The 21,674-nt window shown below is 45.5% G+C and overlaps 1 protein-coding gene across 1 annotated transcript in view; it reads left to right on the top strand.

Moving 5' to 3' along the window:
• LOC137300371 (uncharacterized) overlaps window positions 1-21,674 on the top strand; it is a 142,433-nt gene that overhangs the window by 109,128 nt on the left and 11,631 nt on the right. The window contains exons 11-12 of the mRNA XM_067969455.1: window positions 6,402-6,461; window positions 8,801-8,869. Of these exons, the coding sequence (XP_067825556.1) occupies window positions 6,402-6,461; window positions 8,801-8,869 (129 nt within the window). The remainder of the gene's footprint in view (window positions 1-6,401; window positions 6,462-8,800; window positions 8,870-21,674) is intronic.

Raw genomic sequence — 21,674 nt, 5'->3', positions numbered from 1 at the left:
TATGAATGAATAAAAAAATATTACTGCCTTCTGCCTACTTTAGAGAATTTTTGTGTCACTGACTTAGATAATTTGGCAGAAAACTCTAGGAAGACATTTTTTCTCCACGCAAGTTAAAAATTCACTCCAAATGCCAACTGCAAATAAAAGGATAACCTGGGAATGCTTCAGAGGTAAATAACAAAAAATGCCAATTGAGTGTATATTTTCAAGCATCCCCACAATACTTGTATTTCTACTTTTAGGTTTGATGCTCCTTCAATGCCATGCGGGTAGTTTCCTCTTTGTTGTTGCTGCCACCTCTTCCTTCATTGCCTCTTTTTTATATGTTATTATAGTGCATGTGATATTACACTACATGTGATGTTACAGTGCTGTGATATTACACTACATGTGATGTTACAGTGCTGTGGTATTACACTACATGTGATGTTACAGTGCGTATGATATTACATTACATGTGATGTTACAGTGTGTGTTGTATTACACTACATGTGTGATGTTACAGTGCATATGGTATTACAGTCCATGTGATGTCACAGTGGATATTGTGTTACAGAGCATATGGTTTTATAGTTCAGTCTGAGACTGAAAAGTGAATAAACATTTTTTTTTATTACACCGCTGTGAATCGCTCTGAAGCATTTTCTTATGTTAAAGCTGCTATATAAATGGAAGTTGTTGTTACAGTGCATCTAGTATTATAATACATGTGGTGTTGCACTATGTGTGTTCCATGTGTGTTCCTACTATTCTTTGAGTTCCTGTTGTGATTCGTGAACTTCATATATTGATTCTCCTTAGAATCGTATAACTTTACACAACAGAAGGCCATTTGGCCCATTGTAACTGAGTGATGACTATTTGCTAGAGCAATTCAAACTAATCGCGCTGCTCTACTCTCTCCCTATAACCCTGTGTCTTCCTTTGCTTCAAATGTTCGTTTAATTTTCCCTTAAAAGTCGCAGTGGTCTTAGTCTGAACTAGTCCCTGAGGGCTCAGTGGTTTCCATAGCAGTACCTGTTGCCTCTTGTACAGGATTTTGTGATGCCACAGAAGTACCACTAACATGATTATCATTTGACTGCTCCGTTCTTCTTCACACATGCTACTGCAGATCAGTTGCCATGTAGAGCAAAGCCAATTATCAGCTCCCTGAATCCCTCCCTGGTGGTTGTCTGTGATTTGTTAAGCTTGTTAAAGCAGGCCTTATCAGTGTCTTAGATCCCAAAGCATCCATAGTAGCAGGGTGAGTATTCAGGTACAATGCTCTTACTGTGTCTACGCTTGAATTATTGAGATTTCTCCTGTTTGTGCTCACTGCTTAATAGCAAACTGCAGTGCACACAACATTCTTCTATCCCCTGTACTGAAGTAGCTTATGATTCAAGTGCCTGCTCAACATTTATTAGCAGTGTTAATATTTGTCAATCACATAAATTAACATTTGAATTTGTATAAAGGGCAAAAAAATTCTTCCATAGAAACATAGACATCAGAAACATTTCAAGGTCATGGGGTAGATTTTCTTCATCACAGTGCCTACGGAGTGCAATATACGTGCTTAACAGGTGTGACAACTTTCATTAAAAGGTTTGCAAACACAGAGACCATCCACAAAATTGCCCAAAACTGCAATCCACTAATACTGGAAAATATAGCCCCATGTGTTTTAGGAGCAAATGACAGAACTAAAATAAGGGGGTAAATTTTAACCCCCAAGAACGGGTGGGTTGAGGGCGGGTGGCCAGTGAAAATTCCAAGTTTACAGACCCCCCCTCCCCCCTGCGATGTTGGACTACCTTCATCTCTGCACCGGACCTCCACCGACCTCTGATCTCTTGCTGCCCCCCGATCTTCTTACTGGAGCCCCCTGATCTCTTGCTGGCCCTCCCTCCAATCTTCTTGCATTCCCCCCCTCCCCCTAATCTTCTCCCTGGCCCATGATTCCTCCCTCCCTTCCTCCCTCTGATGCCCGGCTGTGGCCTGCTGCAGCAGGCCTTCCTGGCCATCAGCCAGCCAACCAGTCAATCAGACTGGCTGCCAGGCACGAAACCCAGAAGTGAAATTGCCCACTTACCTTCCAGGTTTCACACCCGGAAATCTTGCCCCCCTGCTCCCTTTCTGGGTCTCAGTTAAAATTTATCCCAAAGTGTCACTGAATGATATAATGCACAAAATCACCCTGTCTCTGAATAATGATTTTTATTCTATTCTCAGGAAACTGCACGACGGGTCAGTTAATCCGTCTTCCTCTCAGTCTTTTTAATGTTGATTTTACCGATATTTCATTATTCTTTCAAGAACTCTAGAGACGATTTTAACCCTACGCACCTGGCAGAAACCGGGCATGTAGGCAGTTAAAATGCCCTGAGTTACTTATTCGCCCTGCAGCCAACAGGATTCCTCCATCTGTGATTTTACCCTGCTCTCCTGAGCAATCGGCAAGGACATCCGCCCAAAAGCTGGCAGGGTCAGTCTTTACCTATGCACGTCAGGTCCCAATTACATCATCGAGACCTGAGGGCAATTTTAACTCAGGCTTGAACAATGAAGCCGCTGTGGCTTGCCTGCCAGGCCAACCCAGGACAGAAGTGGATCAACACCAGAAGAGACCGAGGAAAATTGGTGTTATCTTTCCTTTGTGGGGCCAATAGGAGCAAGAGGATTTTTTTATTCTTTCTGGGATGTGGGTGTCACTTGCAAGGCCGGCATTTATTGCCCTCCCTAACTGCCCTTGAGAAGGTGGTGGTGAGCCTTCTTTTTGAACTGCTACAGTCCGTGTGATGAAGGTACTCCCACAATTAGGTAGGGAATTCCAGGATTTCGACCTTGGCTAGAAGCGTGGCTAGTTCTGGAGCACAGGTCTTCAGCAGTACAGCCAGGATGTTGTCAGGACACGTAGCCTTTGCTGTGTCCAACGCACTCAGCCATTTCCTGATATCACCTGGAGTGATTCGAATTGGCTGAAGATCGGCATCTGTGATGGTGAAGACTTAAGAAGGAGGCCGAGAAGGATCATCCACTTGGCAGTTCTGACTGATGATAGTTGTGAACACTTCAGCCTTGTCTTTTGCACTCACGTGCTGGGCTCCACCATCAATGAGGAGCCTCCTCCTTCCGTTATTTGCTTAATTTACACAATCATTTGTAACTGTGGCAGGATTCTAGGTTTTGACCTGATCCGTTGGTTGTGGGATCGCTTAGCTCTGTCTATAGCATGATGCTTTCGCTGTTTAGCATTGCATGTAGTCCTGTGTTGTATCTTCACCAGGTTGGCATCTCAGATTCAGGTACGCCCGATACTGCTCCCGGCATGCTCTTCTACACTCCTCATTGAACCAGGATTGGTCAACTGGCTTGATGGTGATGATAGAGTTTTTTTTTATTCGTTCATGGGATGTGGGCATCACTGGCAAGGCCAGCATTTATTGCCCATCCCTAATTGCCCTTGAGAATGTGGTGGTGAGCCGCCTTCTTGAACCGCTGCAGTCCGTGTGGTGAAGGTTCTCCCACAGTGAGTGAGGGATATGCCGGGCCATGTGGTTACAGATTATGGTGGAATACAATTCTGCTGCTGCTGATAGCCCACAGTACCGCATCGATGCGCAGTTTTGAACTGCTAGATCTGTTCTTAATATATCGCACTTAGCACAGTGGTAGTGCCACACGACATGATAGAGGATGTCCTCGGTGTGAAGACGGGACTTGATCTCTACAAGGACTGTGCAGTGGTCACTCCTACCAATACTGTCATGGTAGATCGGAGAGGATGAGGTCAAGTAGGTCATTCCCTCGTGTTGGTTTTCTCACCCTCTGCCACAAGCCCACTCTGGCATTTATGTCCTTCAGGATTCGGCCAGCTCGGTCAGTGGTGGTACTGCCAAGCCACTCTTGGTGATGGTCATTGAAGTTTCCCACCCAGAGTATATTCTATGTACTTGCTACCATCTGTGCTTCCTTCAAGTGATGTTCAACACGCAGGAGTACTGATTCATCAGCTGATAGAGAGCGGTTGGTGGTATTCAGCAGGAATTTTCCTTGCCTATGTTTGACCTTAACCATGTGTCTTCATGTGGTCCGGAGTTAATGTTGAGGACTCCCAGGGCCACTGCCACCTGACAGTATACCACTGTGCCCCCATCTCTGGTGGGTCTGTCCTGCCGGTGGAATGGGACATACCCAGGGATGGTGATGGAGGAGTCTGGGATGTTGGCTGATGGAAACGATTCTGTGAGAATGACTTTGTCAAGCTGTTGCTTGACTAGTCTGTGGGACAGCTCTCCCAACTTTGGCCCCAGTCCCCAAATGTTAGTGAGGAGGACTTTGCAGGGTCGACTGGGTTGGGTGTGCCTGCGTTGTGTCCGAATTCGATGTCTAGGTCGCAGCCGAGTGGTCTGTCCGGTTTTATTCTTATTATTCTTTGTAGTGATTTGATACAACTGAGTGGCTTGCTCGGTCACTTCAGGGGGCAGTTAAGAGTCAACCACATCTTGTGGCCAGGGCCAGATCCTGTCGAGGTGGGACCCATGAATGCAACAAATGCCAGATTCTAATTGTTTGTAGAGCCATCAGGAAAATGGCAATTTTGAATATTTATAAATTTCTTCAGCAAGAGCAGCCAGCCCAGAAAAGTAGCAATAAGGTGCTGATTTGAAATTCCCCTGCCCCCAGAGGTGCCAGAAATGGTATGGGTGCACACCTCCCATTGACGATCACCCTGGAATTTGGCATGGGGCCAGGGACTGGTGGCTGGAATATTAAAGGATATGGGGAGTGAGCAGGAGAGTGGGATTAAACTGGGTGGGATATTAAAGGGTATGGGGAGTGAGCAGGAGAGTGGGATTAGACTGGGCGGGATATTAAAGGATATGGGAAGTGAGCAGGAGAGTGGGATTAAATTAAGTGTTTTATGTGGAGAAAATACCAGTGCAGACTTGATGGGATGAATAGCATTTTTCTGTGCTGGAACACTCTATGATGCTATGAGGTATGACATGTAAGAATCCTTTGAGATTTGCAAGCTAAGTAAATTTTAGAACAGTGGATAGTCTAAACATGGGCCTCAGCAGTATTGATGCAGACCTGTAGAACTGAAAGCAGTTTGAGTAAAATTTGTAAGCGTCTTAGAGCCTGAAAGACCCCTCAGCACAAGGTTCCTGACAGTGTTCGACACAACGAGGCAGAGCATGCAGTCCCAGCACCTGTGCCCAAATGCGGGGTCAGTTTATCTGAAGATTTTTGTAGCAAGACTTGTTGGGAATGCCAGGTGGATTGGGGCTCCAGCTGCCAGTGAAGGACTGCTTAGTACCCTTTTCTTTTTACAACCATGGCCCACTTTAGTAAGTTTGGCCCCTTAACAAGCAGAGGGTCACCCAGGACTAAAATCTGAAATGTTTTGGACTTTGCGCTGGGGCAGGAAGCCCTGCCCACTAGGACCGCATATCAGAAATCTGGGTGCATGCTGTGTATGATTTCCTGACCATATAAGATAACTAGATAGATAGTCATGTACAATGCACACTATAAATGTCTGTGCCAAGTCCCATTCACCCATCACCCCCTGTGCTTGCTGACCTACGTTGGCTCCCGGTCCGGCAACGCCTCAATTTTAAAATTCTCATCCTTGTTTTCAAATCCCTCCATGGCCTCACCCCTCCCTATCTCTGTAATCTCCTCCAGCCCTACAACCCTCCGAGATCTCTGCACTCCTCCAATTCTGGCCTCTTGCACATCCCCAATTTTAATCACTTCACCATTAGTGGCCGTGCCTTCAGCTGCCTAGGCCCTAAGCTCTGGAATTCCCTCCCTAAACCTCTCCCCCTCTCTACCTCTCTCTTCTCCTTTAAGACGCTCTTTAAAACCTACCTCTTTGACAAAGCTTTTGGTCACCTGTCCTAATATCTCCTTATGTGGCTCGGTGTCAAATTGTGTTTGATAATCATTCCTGTGAAGCGCCTTGGGACATTTTACTACATTAAATGCACATTATAAATGCAAGTTGTTGTTGTAGTACACATCCTATGGGTGAGGTGCCGTACCAGGAGTGCAAAGTCAGAAAGTTGGCTTCATAGTAAATAAAGAAACTATGAAATAAAGAAGTGTTTGTGTTTGTATTTGTTTCAATCCTGTCCATTATTTGAAATAGAATCTAACCTGGTCCCATTGTACAATTTTTTACACAAATATTGTGTATCACACCTTCGATCTGCCCTTTAATAGTAAGTGTGTCTTTAGAATTTTGAGTACAGGCCTTCTAATGTATGCATAAATTGTTCCTCAGCATAAAGATAAGTGTACACACAGTTGTAAAAGTATAGTTACACTCTCACAGATAAATTTCTGACTCATTTTTCTTTCTTTTTGCTTCATGCTGCTATGGAATGTCAATCTAATCTTAGTTCGTTTGGGAACATGGCAAATTTGACACCTTTCCTTGAGAGCCAACAGTTTTCACCATTGTAAGTAGAAAGGACTTGGCCACGAATTGGCCCTTTTATTTCAATCTTTTATAAATTGCATAACTTCCTAGGCTGCATCTATTTAGTCTTGGCTTGATAGCATAGACAGCACAATAGAGCCATTACAGAGATAATAAATAGTGCTGAGGGCAGAGACCATCATAACAGAAAATGTTCTTCCAATCCTATCCTTTTGTATTCTGAAAGGTAATGACATGCTGACATCAGGAACCATGTGACAAGCACTTCTGGTTCCAAGGACAATGTAGACATTTTGCTTAAGGTGCCCCAAAGCCTGTAAGCCCTGTCTTCGCTATGGGCTTCCAAAGACTCTCACTGCAAGCAGCTTCAAGACATGGCCATCATTGAAATGAGAGTCAAATGATATGCATCTAGCAGCTGAGTGATAATTTCCATGTTCCCCAATAGAATCTCTCAGGATATGCCCAAATCCAACACTTCCCCTCAGCATCTGGTTATGCTATCTAAAATCCAGTTCCAAACTGACTCGACAAAACATAAACCCTCTTGAAGGCAAATCTCTTGACTCTACTCATACTGTCCTCTGTGTCTTCAGAAAATCCAGGAGCATGATCTCAGCCACCCACTCTTAGAGCAATGATGGTCTTTATGGCCTCTACCTGAGACGTGAGAAAGAGTTAGCTCTTGTACAACTCAACAATAACAAAGTAAAGAGAAATGATCTGGTTCAAAAGAAGAATTGATCTGCTGGATAATCCCCTTATTGGACCTCAGCCTCTGTTACAATTTAGCTTAATTGTTTAACTAGACTCTGAAGAGCTTATTTACAGTTAAATTGAGACTGTTTTAATCTTGTTTCTTGATTGAGAGATTTGTTTAAGAAGGTTTGCACAGAGAACATCTTCTTTGACAACTTATTCAAGGTCATTCAAGGTAGCAAAGAACTCACACTCAGTGCCAGCCTAGTCAAAAGGAAAAGATAAGCAGAGACAGTGCTGATGGTGAAAGCAGAAGTTATTAAGAATAAGTGATTTCAGCAAAGGGAAAGTTAGAGTTGGTATTTTGGATTTTGTTTGACAAAATGGTAAAGGTTCCAGGGTTATCAAGATTAGTACATCTTTATCACTAATGATTTATGATGGAATGGCTTAAGTTAGTATATGGTGGATTGTACATCAACACTTTATCAGCTCAGCAGTAATGGACCAGATTGCCAATACCTACTGTACACAGGGTCTCAATGATTATAAACCCAAAAATGGAGCCCAATTTTTTTAACCTTTTCTCCCAGTTTTTGCACTTCTCAGTTCTCGCCCTTCCTGGGGTACAATTCAACAAGCTCTAGAAACCTCCAAATACTTTGGCCAAGTAGCCAGTCTTCAGGTGTGAGCCCAAACAGCCGGCTATTCAATAGTGGTGGACATGCTGGCATTGCCTGATCCCATGCTCATCCAATGTTTACATCTGTGGAGTTTTCAGCAAGAGTCGCTGGACAGCAATCAGAAGTTCCGATCCAGGTCTCAGATTGAATCAAATCCACATAAGCAATTCTACATAATCACACCAATTTGAGTTATCCTTAGTTTAGATTTGTCCTTAGAAGTATGAAAATGACTGGAGGTGTTTGAGTTGTAGTGCTACAGACACATGCTGAAAATTACCTGGACAAGAAGAATGACTAATGAGTGTCATTGACTTAGCACAAGAGATCATGATGTGAAAAATTAGAGTGAGGGCACATTATTGGGGAGTCACACAGAAAGTTGTTGGAGTTGTGACTGTCTGGAAAAGTTCATGGCAACTAGTCAAAAAGCAGGCAAAGAAGAATGTGGCTGGATGATGTTATGGAATGGCAGGGGTAGCATCAGGGGCTAGAACAAGCCACCTGTGCAGAGATTAGCTCTGAGGAGAAAATATAGAGCGAGATAGAGAATGTTCAAAGGTAATGGGATCCAAAGTGTAGATCCCCATTGTGCAACCGTTGCAAAGTCAAACCTTAGCAGCTAGAAAAAGCATAGCCAAGAGCACCAGATTCACACACTGGAAGGATATTACTACCAGTCTAACAAGAGCCACAGAAGGAGGCCATTCTTCTCCATCACGTCTGTGCTGGCTCATTGTTGGAGCAATTCAAAACTAATCTCACTGTTAGTGCTGTCAGCCCTGCACTGCTTCAAATTAAATAAAAAAACTCACCAGTTGCCAGACTCAGGCAAAAACCTGACATATAGCACAGTTTATCTATAACACAGATAAGAGGACAAATTAGTGAAAAAAACTAGGCCTTTAATGTAAAAAATAACTAAAGAGTGCTTATAGTTTTCTTTCTTTTAAATTCATCCTGTTTTGCTATGCAGACCTTACAGAGCTGAGAACAAGACCCTGAATAGAGCATCTGATATGAATACATCACGAACCTCTGCAATGTAAGTAGAAAGGAGTTGGCCATGAGTCAGTTTATTAAACCTGGGGGTTTTGGGCAGGCGTGGGGTCGGTGGGGGTTGGAGGGGAGGTGGCGAGTTAGAAACTCAACCACTGCAGCAGAACACAGGCCTGGGCTATTTTAACTCTTGGGCTTCATTAACGTGCTGCTGGTTCACTTCCTGCCCAGAACGGGTGGGAAGTAGGAGGAAAGCCTACCACTGGTAGGTGTGGGGAAGAGGGTCTCATGGGAGGGAAGGGGGAGGGAGTCAGACATAGGGGAGGCCCAGAGGAGGACTCCTGCTCCTTCAGGCCCCACAAAGGAAAGTAAAAAACTTACCTGTTTGCGCCACTTCGTCTTCCAAACAGGTTCAACTCTCTTCAGCCTGGCAGCAAAACCGCAGCAGCTTACTCGCTCAGGCCACAGTTAAAATGCAGTCATGGTCTGATTGACATCATCCAACCCCTATTTGCATATGCCAAGCAGGGCCCCTCTGGATTTGGACGGGTGGCTTAGTCACCCACCCAGATGCCTGAGTTAAAATCACAGACGGCGAGATCTGGGTGGGTAAGTTACACCCGATAGAAAGAGTTAAAATCCCCCCCTTCCAGGACTCTTTGTGCATGCCTTGAGTTAATATAATAAAAAGCATCTTTTCAGCTATTGGCTCAATGGCATAGACTGCATTGTAGAGATACTGAGTATTGCTAAGTGGGGGCAGTATCAGGATGGAAAGTGCTCTCTGCAGGTCTGTGTTTTTGGATGCTGAAGTGTAATCACACCTTGATGTGAGGCACCATGTGAAATGGGTACTAAAGCCTCCAAATACAATGTTGAACTACTCCTGATCTTGTGCTTTTCCCAAAACTATCTGATAACTCTCTAAAAGGGTCAGGCTTGGCTCAGTGCTAGCACATTTGCCTCCATCAGAAGATTGTGGGTTCATGCCCTACTCCAAGACTTGAGTTCATAATCTAGGCTGATTCTTCAGCACTGTATTTAGGGAGAGCTATATTGTTCGAGGTGCCATCTTTCAGGTGAGATGTTAAACCAAGGTCCTGTGTGCCCTTTCAGGTGGATGTGAAAAGATTCCATGGCACTATTCAAAGATGAGGAGGGAGTTCTCATGGTGTCCTGGACAACATTAATCCCTCAATCAACACCATAAAAATAGATTAACTGGTCATTTATCTCATTGTTATTTGTGGGAGCTTACTGTGCACGAATTGGCTGCCACATTTTACTGCAAAACAATGGTGACAAAAGTAATTAATTGGCTTTAAAACACTTAGGGATGTCCTGAGGATGTGACAGGCGCTATATAAATGCAAATTCTTTAGGGGGGATTTTAACTTCTGGGCAGCCAGCTGGCGAACGTGCAGGCCAGCCGACCAATACCGGCAGCTGTCTGGCAAAAGGTGCAGACAAGCTGCCCTAGGATGCCCTGTTCCATCATACCATTTTGAGGGCCCAGCCTCATTAACATATATACAATGAGCTGCACGCCATGAACAGGCACCCCGCTGCAGATCACTACTCCGGGCCAGCAGAATGTTAGGTCCGGAGGGGATCGCAGGGGGGAAGCGCATTCCTGCTCCACCTGGCCCCACAAAAATAATTTTAACACTTACCTTTTTGAGTCTCTTCCTCTTGCCAGCCGGGTTTTACTGAGCGGAGCATTCCCAACGCACACTCCGCCCAGTTGGCCATTAAAATTGCATCGGGGTCCAATGTACATCATAGCACCGCAATTTACATGGATTCATGACCCTCTCACCTGATTCCCCAGAAAACCTCAGAGGCAACATGGCAGTGGTCAGGAAGTGAGCGGGGTGGGGGAGGGGGGGCAGTAAGTCCACTGCTGAAATTTTAACTCCACTGCCACCCAGATTCCGCCAGGCAGGTGGAGTTAATATCACTCCTCTTCTTTCTTTGGAAACTTCTAATTAGATGAAAGATATTTGACCTCAAATGCATTTTATTCTCTGAATTAAAACTGAGGCAACAAGGGGGCAAGCCATACTAGATTTAGTAATGAGTAGTGAACCAGATTTAGTTAACGGCTTAACTGTGCGTAAACATCTATCCAATAGTGATCATAACATGATCGAGTTCAATGTAGTGTTTGAAAGGGAAAAAAGTGAATCAGCTGCTAAGATTCTAGACTTTGGCAAGGCCGACTTCAATGGGATGAGACAGAGACTGTCCGCAGTAAACTGGGCAAATCTGTTAATGGGTAAAACGACTGGTGATCAGTGGGAAATGTTTAAAGAAACATTTAACGTGATACAGAATCGGTTTATACCCCTGAGGGGCAAGAACTCTACTTGCCAAAAAAAATAGCCATGGACAACTAAAGAGGTAAGGGACAGTATAAGACATAAGGAAAGGGCATACAAAAAGGCAAAAAATGGCACAGATCCTAGCGAATGGGAAAGATACAAAGATCAACAAAGGGTCACAAAACAGATAGTAAGGGCTACAAAAAGAGAGTATGAAAAGAAACTCGCAAGGGATATCAAAACCAATATGAAGAACTTTTATAGTTAGATTAGGAAAAAGAGGGTGGTCAGGAGCAGTGTTGGCCCCTTAAAAACTGAAAGTGGGGATATTGTCACTGACAATGGGGAAATGGCGGACATGTTGAACAATTACTTTGCGTCAGTATTTACAGTCGAAAAAGAGGATAGCATGCCGGAAATCCCAAGAAAACTTATATTGAATTAGGGACAGGGACTCGATAAAATTAACATAAGTAAAGCAACAGTAATGAAGAAAATAATAGCACTAAAGAGTGACAAATCCCCAGGACCAGATGGTTTCCATCCCAGGGTTTTAAAGGAAGTAGGTGAGCACATTGCGGATACCCGAACTATAATCTTTCAAAGTTCTCTAGATTCAGGAACTGTCCCTCGAGATTGGAAAATTGCACATGTCACTCCGCTTTTTACGACAGGAGAGAGAGGGAAACGGGGAATTGTAGACCAGTTAGCCTAACATCTGTTGTGGGGAAAATGCTGGAGTCTATAATTAAGGATAGGGTGACTGAACACCTCGAGAATTTTCAGTTAATCAGAGAGAGCCAGCATGGATTTGTGAAAGGTAGGTCGTGCCTGACAAACCTGATTGAATTTTTTGAAGAGGTGACTAAAGTAGTGGACAGGGGAATGTCAATGGATGTTATTTATATGGACTTCCAGAAGGCATTTGATAAGGTCCCACAGAAGAGACTGTTAGCTAAGATAGACGCCCATGGAATCGAGGGAAAAGTACGGACTTGGTTAGGAAGTTGGCTGAGCGAAAGGCGATGGGCCGAATGGCTTCTTCCTATGCTGTAAGATTGTATGATTCCATGAACTGACAAGTTCGAATTCAGTTATCTGTAATTTCACAGAGCTCCCTATGTATAAACAGAGGAGAGCTTTACAAGATCAGTCCTTGATTTCTCAACAAGAGTCAATTTTCAAAAGCAGTTGCTAGAAAAGTTCTGCTGTCAATGTATTTGGATGAACTTATAGGCCTAAATTTTAACAATGAGGCGGGATCTCAGCGGGTCAATAAGCGGGTGGGAAACCTGGAAAAATGTTCATGTGTATTCCTGAGTGATTGGGGCTCAATTGAAGCCACTTAACTGAACTTGCGGGTTTCGCGTCCTCAAGCTGCGCAGCGGGCGGACTGTACACCCGCTATTTATAGGGCTACTCCAACAATACATTTTGAAAGAGATAGGAGGAAAAATGAGTATGGAACGTCCTGGAGCAAAGTCTGCACACAGGTTCTCAGATACCGCACTGGAGACACTACTTGGCGCTGTCAGAAACAGGAGGAAGAAACCTGGTTCTGACACAAAGAAGGCATGGGTGGAAGTGGCAGACCAGGTAAGCAGCAGTAGCACAGTGCCCTGGTCATGGCTGCAATGCAGAAAGAGATTTAATGACCTAACTAGGTCAGAAAAAGTGAGTACAGTTACTGATTAACCTGCATTCTGTGGTGAACATTACCCAACACCACCACCACCCGCCCCCACCCCCCATTCACACTGCCCTGCGAAGCCTACTCCATCACATCACTCATAGAAACATAGCAAAATAGGAGCAGGAGTAGGCCATTCGAACCTTCGAGTCTGCTCCGCCAATAAATATGATCATGGCTGATCCTCTATCTCAAGACCATATTCCTGCTCTCTCCCCATACCCCTTGACATCTTTGTGTCTAGAAATCTATCTATCTCAAAAGACATACTTGCTATCGAGGCAGTACAAAGAAGGTTCACTCGGTTAATCCCGGGGATGAGGGGGCGGACATATGAGGAGAGGTTGAGTAGATTGGGACTCTACACATTGGAGTTCAGAAGAATGAGAGGCGATCTTATTGAAACATATAAGATTGTGAAGGGGCTTGATCGGGTGGATGCGGTGAGGATGTTCCCAAGGATGGGTGAAACTAGAACTAGGGGGCATAATCTTAGAATAAGGGGCTGCTCCTTCAAAACTGAGATGAGGGGAAACTTCTTCACTCAGAGGGTGGTAGGTCTGTGGAATTTGCTGCCCCAGGAAGCTGTGGAAGCTACATCATTGAATAAATTTAAAACAGAAATAGACAGTTTCCTAGAAGTAAAGGGAATTAGGGGTTACGGGGAGCGGGCAGGAAATTGGACATGAATTTAGATTTGAGGTTGGGATCAGATCAGTCATGATCTTATTGAATGGCGGAGCAGGCTCGAATGGTCGATTGGCCTACTCCTGCTCCTATTTCTTATGTTCTTATGTTCTTATCTCCTTCTTAAATATATTCAGTGACTTGGCCTCCACAGCCTTCTATGGTAGAGAATTCTACAGGTTCACCACCCTCTGAGTGAAGAAATTTGTCCTCCTTGCAGTCTTAAATGTCCTACCCCATATCCTGAGACTGTGACCCCCTCGTTCTGGACCCCCCAGCCTGGGGAAACATCCTCCCTGCCTCCTGTCTGTCTAGCCCTGTCAGAATTTTATATGTTTCAATGAGATCCCCTCTCATTCTTCTAAACTTGAGTGAATACAGGCCGAGTCGACCCAGTCTCTCCTCATACGACAGTCCTGCCATCCCAGGAATCCGTCTGGTGAACCTTCGCTGCACTCTCTCTATGTAAAGTATATCCTTTCTTAGGTAAGGAGACCAAAACTGCACACAATACTCCAGGTGTGGTCTCACCAAGGCCCTGAATAACTGCAGTAAGACATCCTTGTTCCTGTATTCAAATCCTCTTGCAATGAAGACCAACATACCATTTGCCTTCCTAACTACTTGCTGCACCTGCATGTTTGCTTTCAGTGACTGGTATACAAGGATACCCAGGTCCCTTTGTACATCAACATTTCCCAATCTATCACCATTTAAATAATACTCTGCCTTTCTGTTTTTCCTTTTGAAGTGGGTAACTTCACATTTATCCACATTATACTGCATCTGCCATGTATTTGCCCACTCACTCAACTTGTCTAAGTCGCCTTGAAGCCTCTTTGCATCCTCCTCACAACTCATGATCCCACCTAGTTTTGTGTCGTCAGCAAACTTGGAAATATTACATTTGGTTCCCTCATCCAAATCATTGATATATATTGTGACTAACTGGGGCCCAAGCACTGATCCCTGCAGTACCCCACAAGTCACCTCCTCCTGAAAAAGGCCCATTTATTCCTACTCTCTGCTCCTGTCAGTTAACCAATTTTCAATCTATGCCAATATATTACTGCCAATCCCATGTGCTTTAATTTTGCACACTAACCTCTTATGTAGGACTTTATCAAAGGCCTTCTGAAAATCCAAATACACCACATCCACTGGTTCTCCCTTATCTATTCTACCAGTTACATCCTCAAAAAACTCCAGTAGGTTTGTCAAACACGATTTCCCTTTCATAAATCCATGTTGACTTTGTCTAAGCCTGTTGATATTTTCTAAGTGTCCTGTTATCACATCCTTTATAATAGACTCGAGCATTTTCCCTACTACTGATGTTAGGCTAACCAGTCTGTAGTTCCCTGTTTTCTCTCTCCCTCTTTTAAATAGTGGGGTTACATTTGCCACCCTCCAATCTGCAGGAACTGTTCCATAATCGATAGAATTTTGGAAGATGACAACTTATGCATCCACTATTTCCATGGCTACCTCTTTTAGTACTCTGGGATGAGGATTATCAGGCCCTGGGGATTTATCGGCTTTCAGTCTCATTAATTTCTCCAGCACTATTTTTTTACTAATACTAATTTCCTTTAATTCCTCCTTCCCACTAGACCCTTGGTTCCCTAGCATTTCTGGGAAGTCATTTGTGTCCTCTTCCGTGAAGACAGAACCAAAGTATTTGTTTAATTGCTCTGCCATTTCCCTGTTCCCCATTATAGATTCTCCCTTTTCTGACTGTAAGGGACCTACATTTGTCTTCACTAATCTTTTTCTTTTTACATACTTGTAGAAGCTTATACAGTCCACTTTTATGTTCCTTGCAAGCTTACTCTCATACTCTATTTTTCCCCTCTTAATCTATCTCTTGGTCCTTTTTTGCTGATTTCTAAGCTGCTCCAATCCTCAGGCTTGCTATTTTTCTGGCAACTTTATATGACTCCTCTTTGGATCAAATACTATCCTTAATTTCTTTTGTTAGCCGTGGTTGGGCCACATTTCCTTTTGTGTTTTTGAGCTAGAAACTGTTGCAATTCCTTAAATGTTAGCCATTGCCTATCCACCATCATGCCCTTTAATGAAGCTTCCCAATCTATCATAGCCAACTCACTCCTCATACCTTCGTAGTTTCCTTTGTTTAGATTTAGGACCTAGTTTAGGATTGGACTACTTCACTTTCCATCTTAATGAAGAATTCTATCATCCTCCACAGTATTATTGCTAATTTGGTTTAGCCAGTCTATATGTAGATTAAAGTCACCCATGATTATTGTAGTAACCTTGTTACATGCATCTCTAATTTCCTGTTTGATCCCATCCCCTACATTACCACTACTATTTGGAGGCCTATAGACAACTCCCACCGGTGTTTTCTGCCCCTTCGTGCTTCTTAACTCCACCCAGACTGATTCTACATCTTGATTTTCTGAGCCAATATCCTTTCTCACTATTGCTCTGATTTCATTCTTTACAAACAACGCCACCCCACCTCCTTTTCCTTTTTGCCTGTCCTTCCTAAATATTAAATACCCTTGGATATTCAGCTCCCAGCCTTGGTCACCCTGCAGCCATGTTTCTGTAATTGCAATTACATCGTATCCGTTTACATCTATTTGCGCTGTTAATTCATCTACCTTATTACGGATGCTTCGTGCATTCAGATACAGTGCCTTTAGATTTGTCTTTTTAACATTTTTAGACATCTTAACATTTTTTTTGTACTATGGCCCTATTTGTCTTACTACCATTTTTTCTTACCCGGACCCTATTTGTTGTCTTTTGTTTGTATGCTCTGTCCCTTCCTGACACAATCGGGTTATCCTTACCCCAATCACTTGCCTGCACTGCTTACTTGTCTTTTCTCTTTAGCATTCTAGATTTCTCTCCACCGGGACCCTCCCCCCACCAACTTATTTAGTGTAAAGCCCTATCTACCTCCCTAGTTATTTGATTCGCTAGATCTCTGGTCCCAGCACAATTCAAGTGTAGTCCATCCTAATGGAACAGCTCTCTCTTTCCCCAGTACTGGTGCCAGTGCCCCACAAATCGAAACCCACTTCTCCCACACCAATCTTTGAGCCATTCATCTCTCTGATCTTATTGACCCTGTGCCAATTTGCTTGTGGCTCAATCCAGAGATTATTACCTTTGTGGTTCTGCTTTTTAATTTAGTCCCTAGCTGCTCAAACTCTCTCAGCAGAACCTTTTTCTTAGTCCTACCTATGTCATTGGTACCTACGTGGACCATGACAACTGGATCCTTCCCCTCCCACTCCAAGTTTTTCTCCAACCCGGAGGAGATGTCCTTAACCCTGGCACTGGGTAGGCAACATAGCCTTCGGGACTCATGCTCCTGGCTGCAGAGAACAGTGTCTATCCCCCTAACTATACTGTCGCCTACTACAACCACCTACCTTTTTACTCCCCCCACTTGAACGGCTTCCTGTACCACGGTGCAATGGTCAGTTTGCTCGTCCTCCCCACAGTCCCCGCACTTGTCCACAAGGGTTGCAAGAATCTCAGATCTATTGGACAAGTGCAGGAACTGAGGCTCCTGCAATACTACCTCCTGGATCCCCATTCCTGCCTCACTCGCAGTTACACCCTTCTGTCCCTGATAACGTGTCAATTCTAAAGTATTTAATCTAAGGGGTGTGGCTGCCTCCTGAATCAAAAGGTCCAGGTAGCTTTCTCCCTCCCTGGTGTCTCGCAACGTCCGCAGCTTGGACTCCAGCTCCTCAACTCGGTGCCGAAGTTCCTCAAGCCGCAGACACTTAACGCAGATTTAGTCGCCCTGGACAAAAATGTCCACAAGCTCCCACATATTGCAGCAGCAACACATCTCCTGTTCTCCCATTATTTTATTTATTTAATTAATCAATTTAGTGTTAATCAAATTATTTACCTTGTTTAATTTATTAAATTAAGTTTAGTTTTTAAAATTTAGTTATATGCTACATCTTACCTTAAAACTTAGCCCACATTCACTACCAATCACTTACCTGCCTCACCTGTGACATCACACTGCAGTTTTCTCTTGTTGTAGGTCTGCTACTGCTTTCATCCCCGCTCTCGGTCTGCTACTGCTTTCATCCCCGCTCTCGGTCTGCTACTGCTTTCATCCCCGCTCTCGGTCTGCTGCTGCTTTCATCCCCGCTCTCGGTCTGCTGCTGCTTTCATCCCCGCTCTCGGTCTGCTACTGCTTTCATCCCCGCTCTCGGTCTGCTACTGCTTTCATCCCCGCTCTCGGTCTGCTACTGCTTTCATCCCCGCTCTCGGTCTGCTGCTGCTTTCATCCCCGCTCTCGGTCTGCTGCTGCTTTCATCCCCGCTCTCGGTCTGCTGCTGCTTTTATCCCCGCTCTCAGTCTGCTACTGCTTTCATCCCCGCTCTCGGTCTGCTGCTGCTTTTATCCCCGCTCTCAGTCTGCTACTGCTTTCATCCCCGCTCTCGGTCTGCTACTGCTTTCATCCCCGCTCTCGGTCTGCTACTGCTTTCATCCCCGCTCTCGGTCTGCTGCTGCTTTCATCCCCGCTCTCGGTCTGCTGCTGCTTTCATCCCCGCTCTCGGTCTGCTACTGCTTTCATCCCCGCTCTCGGTCTGCTACTGCTTTCATCCCCGCTCTCGGTCTGCTACTGCTTTCATCCCCGCTCTCGGTCTGCTGCTGCTTTCATCCCCGCTCTCGGTCTGCTGCTGCTTTCATCCCCGCTCTCGGTCTGCTGCTGCTTTTATCCCCGCTCTCAGTCTGCTACTGCTTTCATCCCCGCTCTCGGTCTGCTGCTGCTTTTATCCCCGCTCTCGGTCTGCTACTGCTTTCATCCCCGCTCTCGGTCTGCTGCTGCTTCTATCCCCACTCTCAGTCTGCTACTGCTTTCATCCCCGCTCTCGGTCTGCTGCTGCTTCTATCCCCACTCTCAGTCTGCTACTGCTTTCATCCCCGCTCTCGGTCTGCTGCTGCTTCTACCCCCGCTCTCGGTCTGCTGCTGCTCAGGTCCACTGCCGCTCTGCGGAAAGAGTTAGGAAAAGCAAGGCAAAGGAGCACCTCCTTCCCCCATTTCACCGAACTCCCACGCTTACCAAACTCTCAAGTTGTTCACTCTGTGCCCACTGCACTCAGTGCTGGTTGCACTCACAGGTCCCTGTATTTCTACTGTTTGTGACTCAGATGAGTCAGCCCCGCTCTGCTACTCTTACAGGAACCAGTTTAATCTAGCTAACTAATTAACTAACTACAGCAACTCTCCAGTAGGAGAGCTTGCTTGTTTGTCTCTGCTTAAGCCTGACAGAAACTTAAAAATTTAAAGTTTAAAATTTAACTTAAACAGTTGATCTTACTTAAAAGCTAATAATAATTAATACTAGATACTAGTATTTACTCCTCACACCCACTGAAGGCTCAGTGTCAAATTACTTCACTTTCTGTGCACTTCTCCACCCCCCCCCCACCCGCAATTTGTGCACCCACCTCTCCCACTCATCCCAATCCTGATGCAATGTGAGCAATCTGTCTGATAGTCACCCTCTGATGCATCTGCTTCATTGTCATCCTGACCCAAAGCAATGCATCAATCGGGTGACCACGTCACCCTCACTCACTCACGCGTCTGTACTTTCTCCCCTTCTAGGAGAGAAGCGCAAAATGCACTGGAGAAGAGTAGGACTGGAGGGGGGCCTCCACAAACAGTGGCCGTTACAGAGGCGGAGGAGGAGGCCTCAGAGATAAGCCGAACGGTGGTGTGCCTGGCCGTCGGGGGTGCTGAGACTGGCACCCGTCACACACAACATGGATTGACATTATCAATGATTGATCTGTTGCACACCTCATTTTGCTCATCGCAACAATAGTTCTGCGATGATTATTAATATTGCTGTATGTTCTCTTCCTGGGGCATCACGGACTGAAGATGTGGACGAGGGCAATTCCTCAGAGGAACTCCCTGCCTCTGAGGACACACCATCACATCTTAGTGAGCCATGCACCAGCGCAGATACTCACACCTCGGTGGGTCCTATTAGAGAGGTAGTTGGGTTGTCACCTGCTGTCACCACACACAAGTGAGCACGAGTTGGCACAGATGCTGAACCCCGGGGGCCAATCTTGAAAAGGAGAATGATAGAGGTACAGATGCACCTTTGCGATGTACTGGAAGACTTGCCATGTTCAGTCTTCACGTTGATGCAGAGGCTGGAGAAGTCCTCCTCCAGCATTAGTGGATTGGCGGTGCAGGTAAATGCGGGAATGTCTGCGATGGAGAGAATGGCAGCCTCCATTGAGCTTCAAGCACGGCTCACAAATGAATCCATTCGGGCCCTGACAACGACCGTGTGGACTCTGGGTGCCAACATGTCTGCCACCTTAAATAGGCAGACAGATACTTTATCTATGGTCTTAGAACATGTCACAGATCTGCTCCAAGCTGTTGTCCAGCAGAGTGGTAGGAGTAATGTGGCCGTGGTCCAGGAGAGGGATGATGGCGAAAGGGGACATGGAAGTGGGGACGCCACTCAAAGCGCTCCCACGTCTCACCCATTGCCACCGCCTCAACTGGAACCTGCAATGCTACCTCCTCTCCAGATAGATGAGTTTGCCCCTGAACAGGTGCAGGTGGAGCAGTCTTTGGAGGGGCCCGCACGGGTTCCAAAACCCAGAGTACATAGGCCGAAAGCATCTAAGCAGTCAGGGCATGAATCTGAGCAACCTGCCATACCTCTGCTGCAGCCAAGGGGATGCACCACATAAAAACTGTAGGAAGATGAAGTCGAAGGTTTTGTCATCACCAAGGGTATGCACAAGGGTCTGCACAGACTGTCATGTTTATCATTTATATTTGTTTTTTGTTAAATTCACATTAAATGTTATGATTCTCACCACCACTTCCATGTCTTGCCCATTCTTGAGTCCCTTTTGTGAAAGCGCCCTTACATGTGCTTCATCATGAACGGCGAGACTTGATGCCATCCATTGGTTGCTTTTACAATGGGTATATGTGTAGTTGTAGGACTGATTTGTGCAACCTTTGGGGGGTGGCACGGGTTGGTGGTGTTGGTGGTCGTGGTGGTACTTACAGGTGGTCTGAGTACTTGACTGCAGTCACTTTGCAGATCATTCCCTACGCAAATCTATCAAATATGAGTGACTCCCTGGCATGACGAGCAACAAGGTGAAATATTGCTCTGCCGATGGTTCGCCCATCGTCGTCGTCCTCCTCTTCCTCTTCCCCCTCCTCCTCCTCCTTGTCTTCTTCTTCAATGTTGATGGCCGATGCGGATGCTTCTTGAGCGCGTGGGACCTCATCCACCGGTAACCTTCTCTGTTGAACGATATTGTGCAGGATGCAACACACGAGTTTAATTCTACACAACCTCGCTGGTGAGTACTGAAGGGCTCCCCCAGATCCATCCAGGAACCTGAAGCGCATCTTCAGCATTCCTATGGCTTGTTCAGTGACAGACTTGGTCGTGATGTGACTGTCGTTGTATCGCTGCTTTGCCTCGTTGGTGGGGTTTCTCATAGGTATCATGAGCCACGTCTGCAGGGGGTATCCCTTGTCTCCAAGGAGCCATCCCTTAAGTCTGTTTTGTGCGTGGAAGAGGGCCGGGATGCTCGATTCATGCAGAATGAAGGAATCATGGCAACTGCCAGGGAATTTGGCACACACCTGCAGAAACCTCTTCCGGTGGTCGCAAACCTGCTGCGCATTGATAGAGTGATATCCCTTTCGGTTGATCAACAGTCCAGGCTCATGTGGAGGTGCTCGGATTGCTACGTGTGTGCAATCAATTGCACCCTGTACTTGTGGGAAGCCAGCCAGAGAATGGAAACCCACTGCACTCTTAGTCTGGCTGATGTCATCGATGGGGAAGTTGACGTAGTCAGATGTCCTGACAAACAAGCCATCTGTGACCTGTCATATAAACTTATGTGCAATCAACTGAGAGATCCCAGCGATGTCACCGGTGGCGTCCTGGAAGGATCTGGAGGCGATGAAATTGAGGGCACTGGTGACTTTAACTGCCACGGGCAATGCGTTACCACCAGGCCCAGCCAGGAGCAGCTCTGCATGGAGGAGCCTGCAGAGTCTGTAACCACATGGCGATTCAATCTGAGCCTTCGTAGGCACTGCTCCTCAGAGAGGTCCAGGAAGCTCAGCC

This window comes from Heptranchias perlo, chromosome 31 (assembly GCF_035084215.1).
Source record: "Heptranchias perlo isolate sHepPer1 chromosome 31, sHepPer1.hap1, whole genome shotgun sequence".
Lineage (NCBI taxonomy): Eukaryota > Metazoa > Chordata > Chondrichthyes > Hexanchiformes > Hexanchidae > Heptranchias > Heptranchias perlo.
This window is presented reverse-complemented; position numbering and strand designations above follow the sequence as displayed.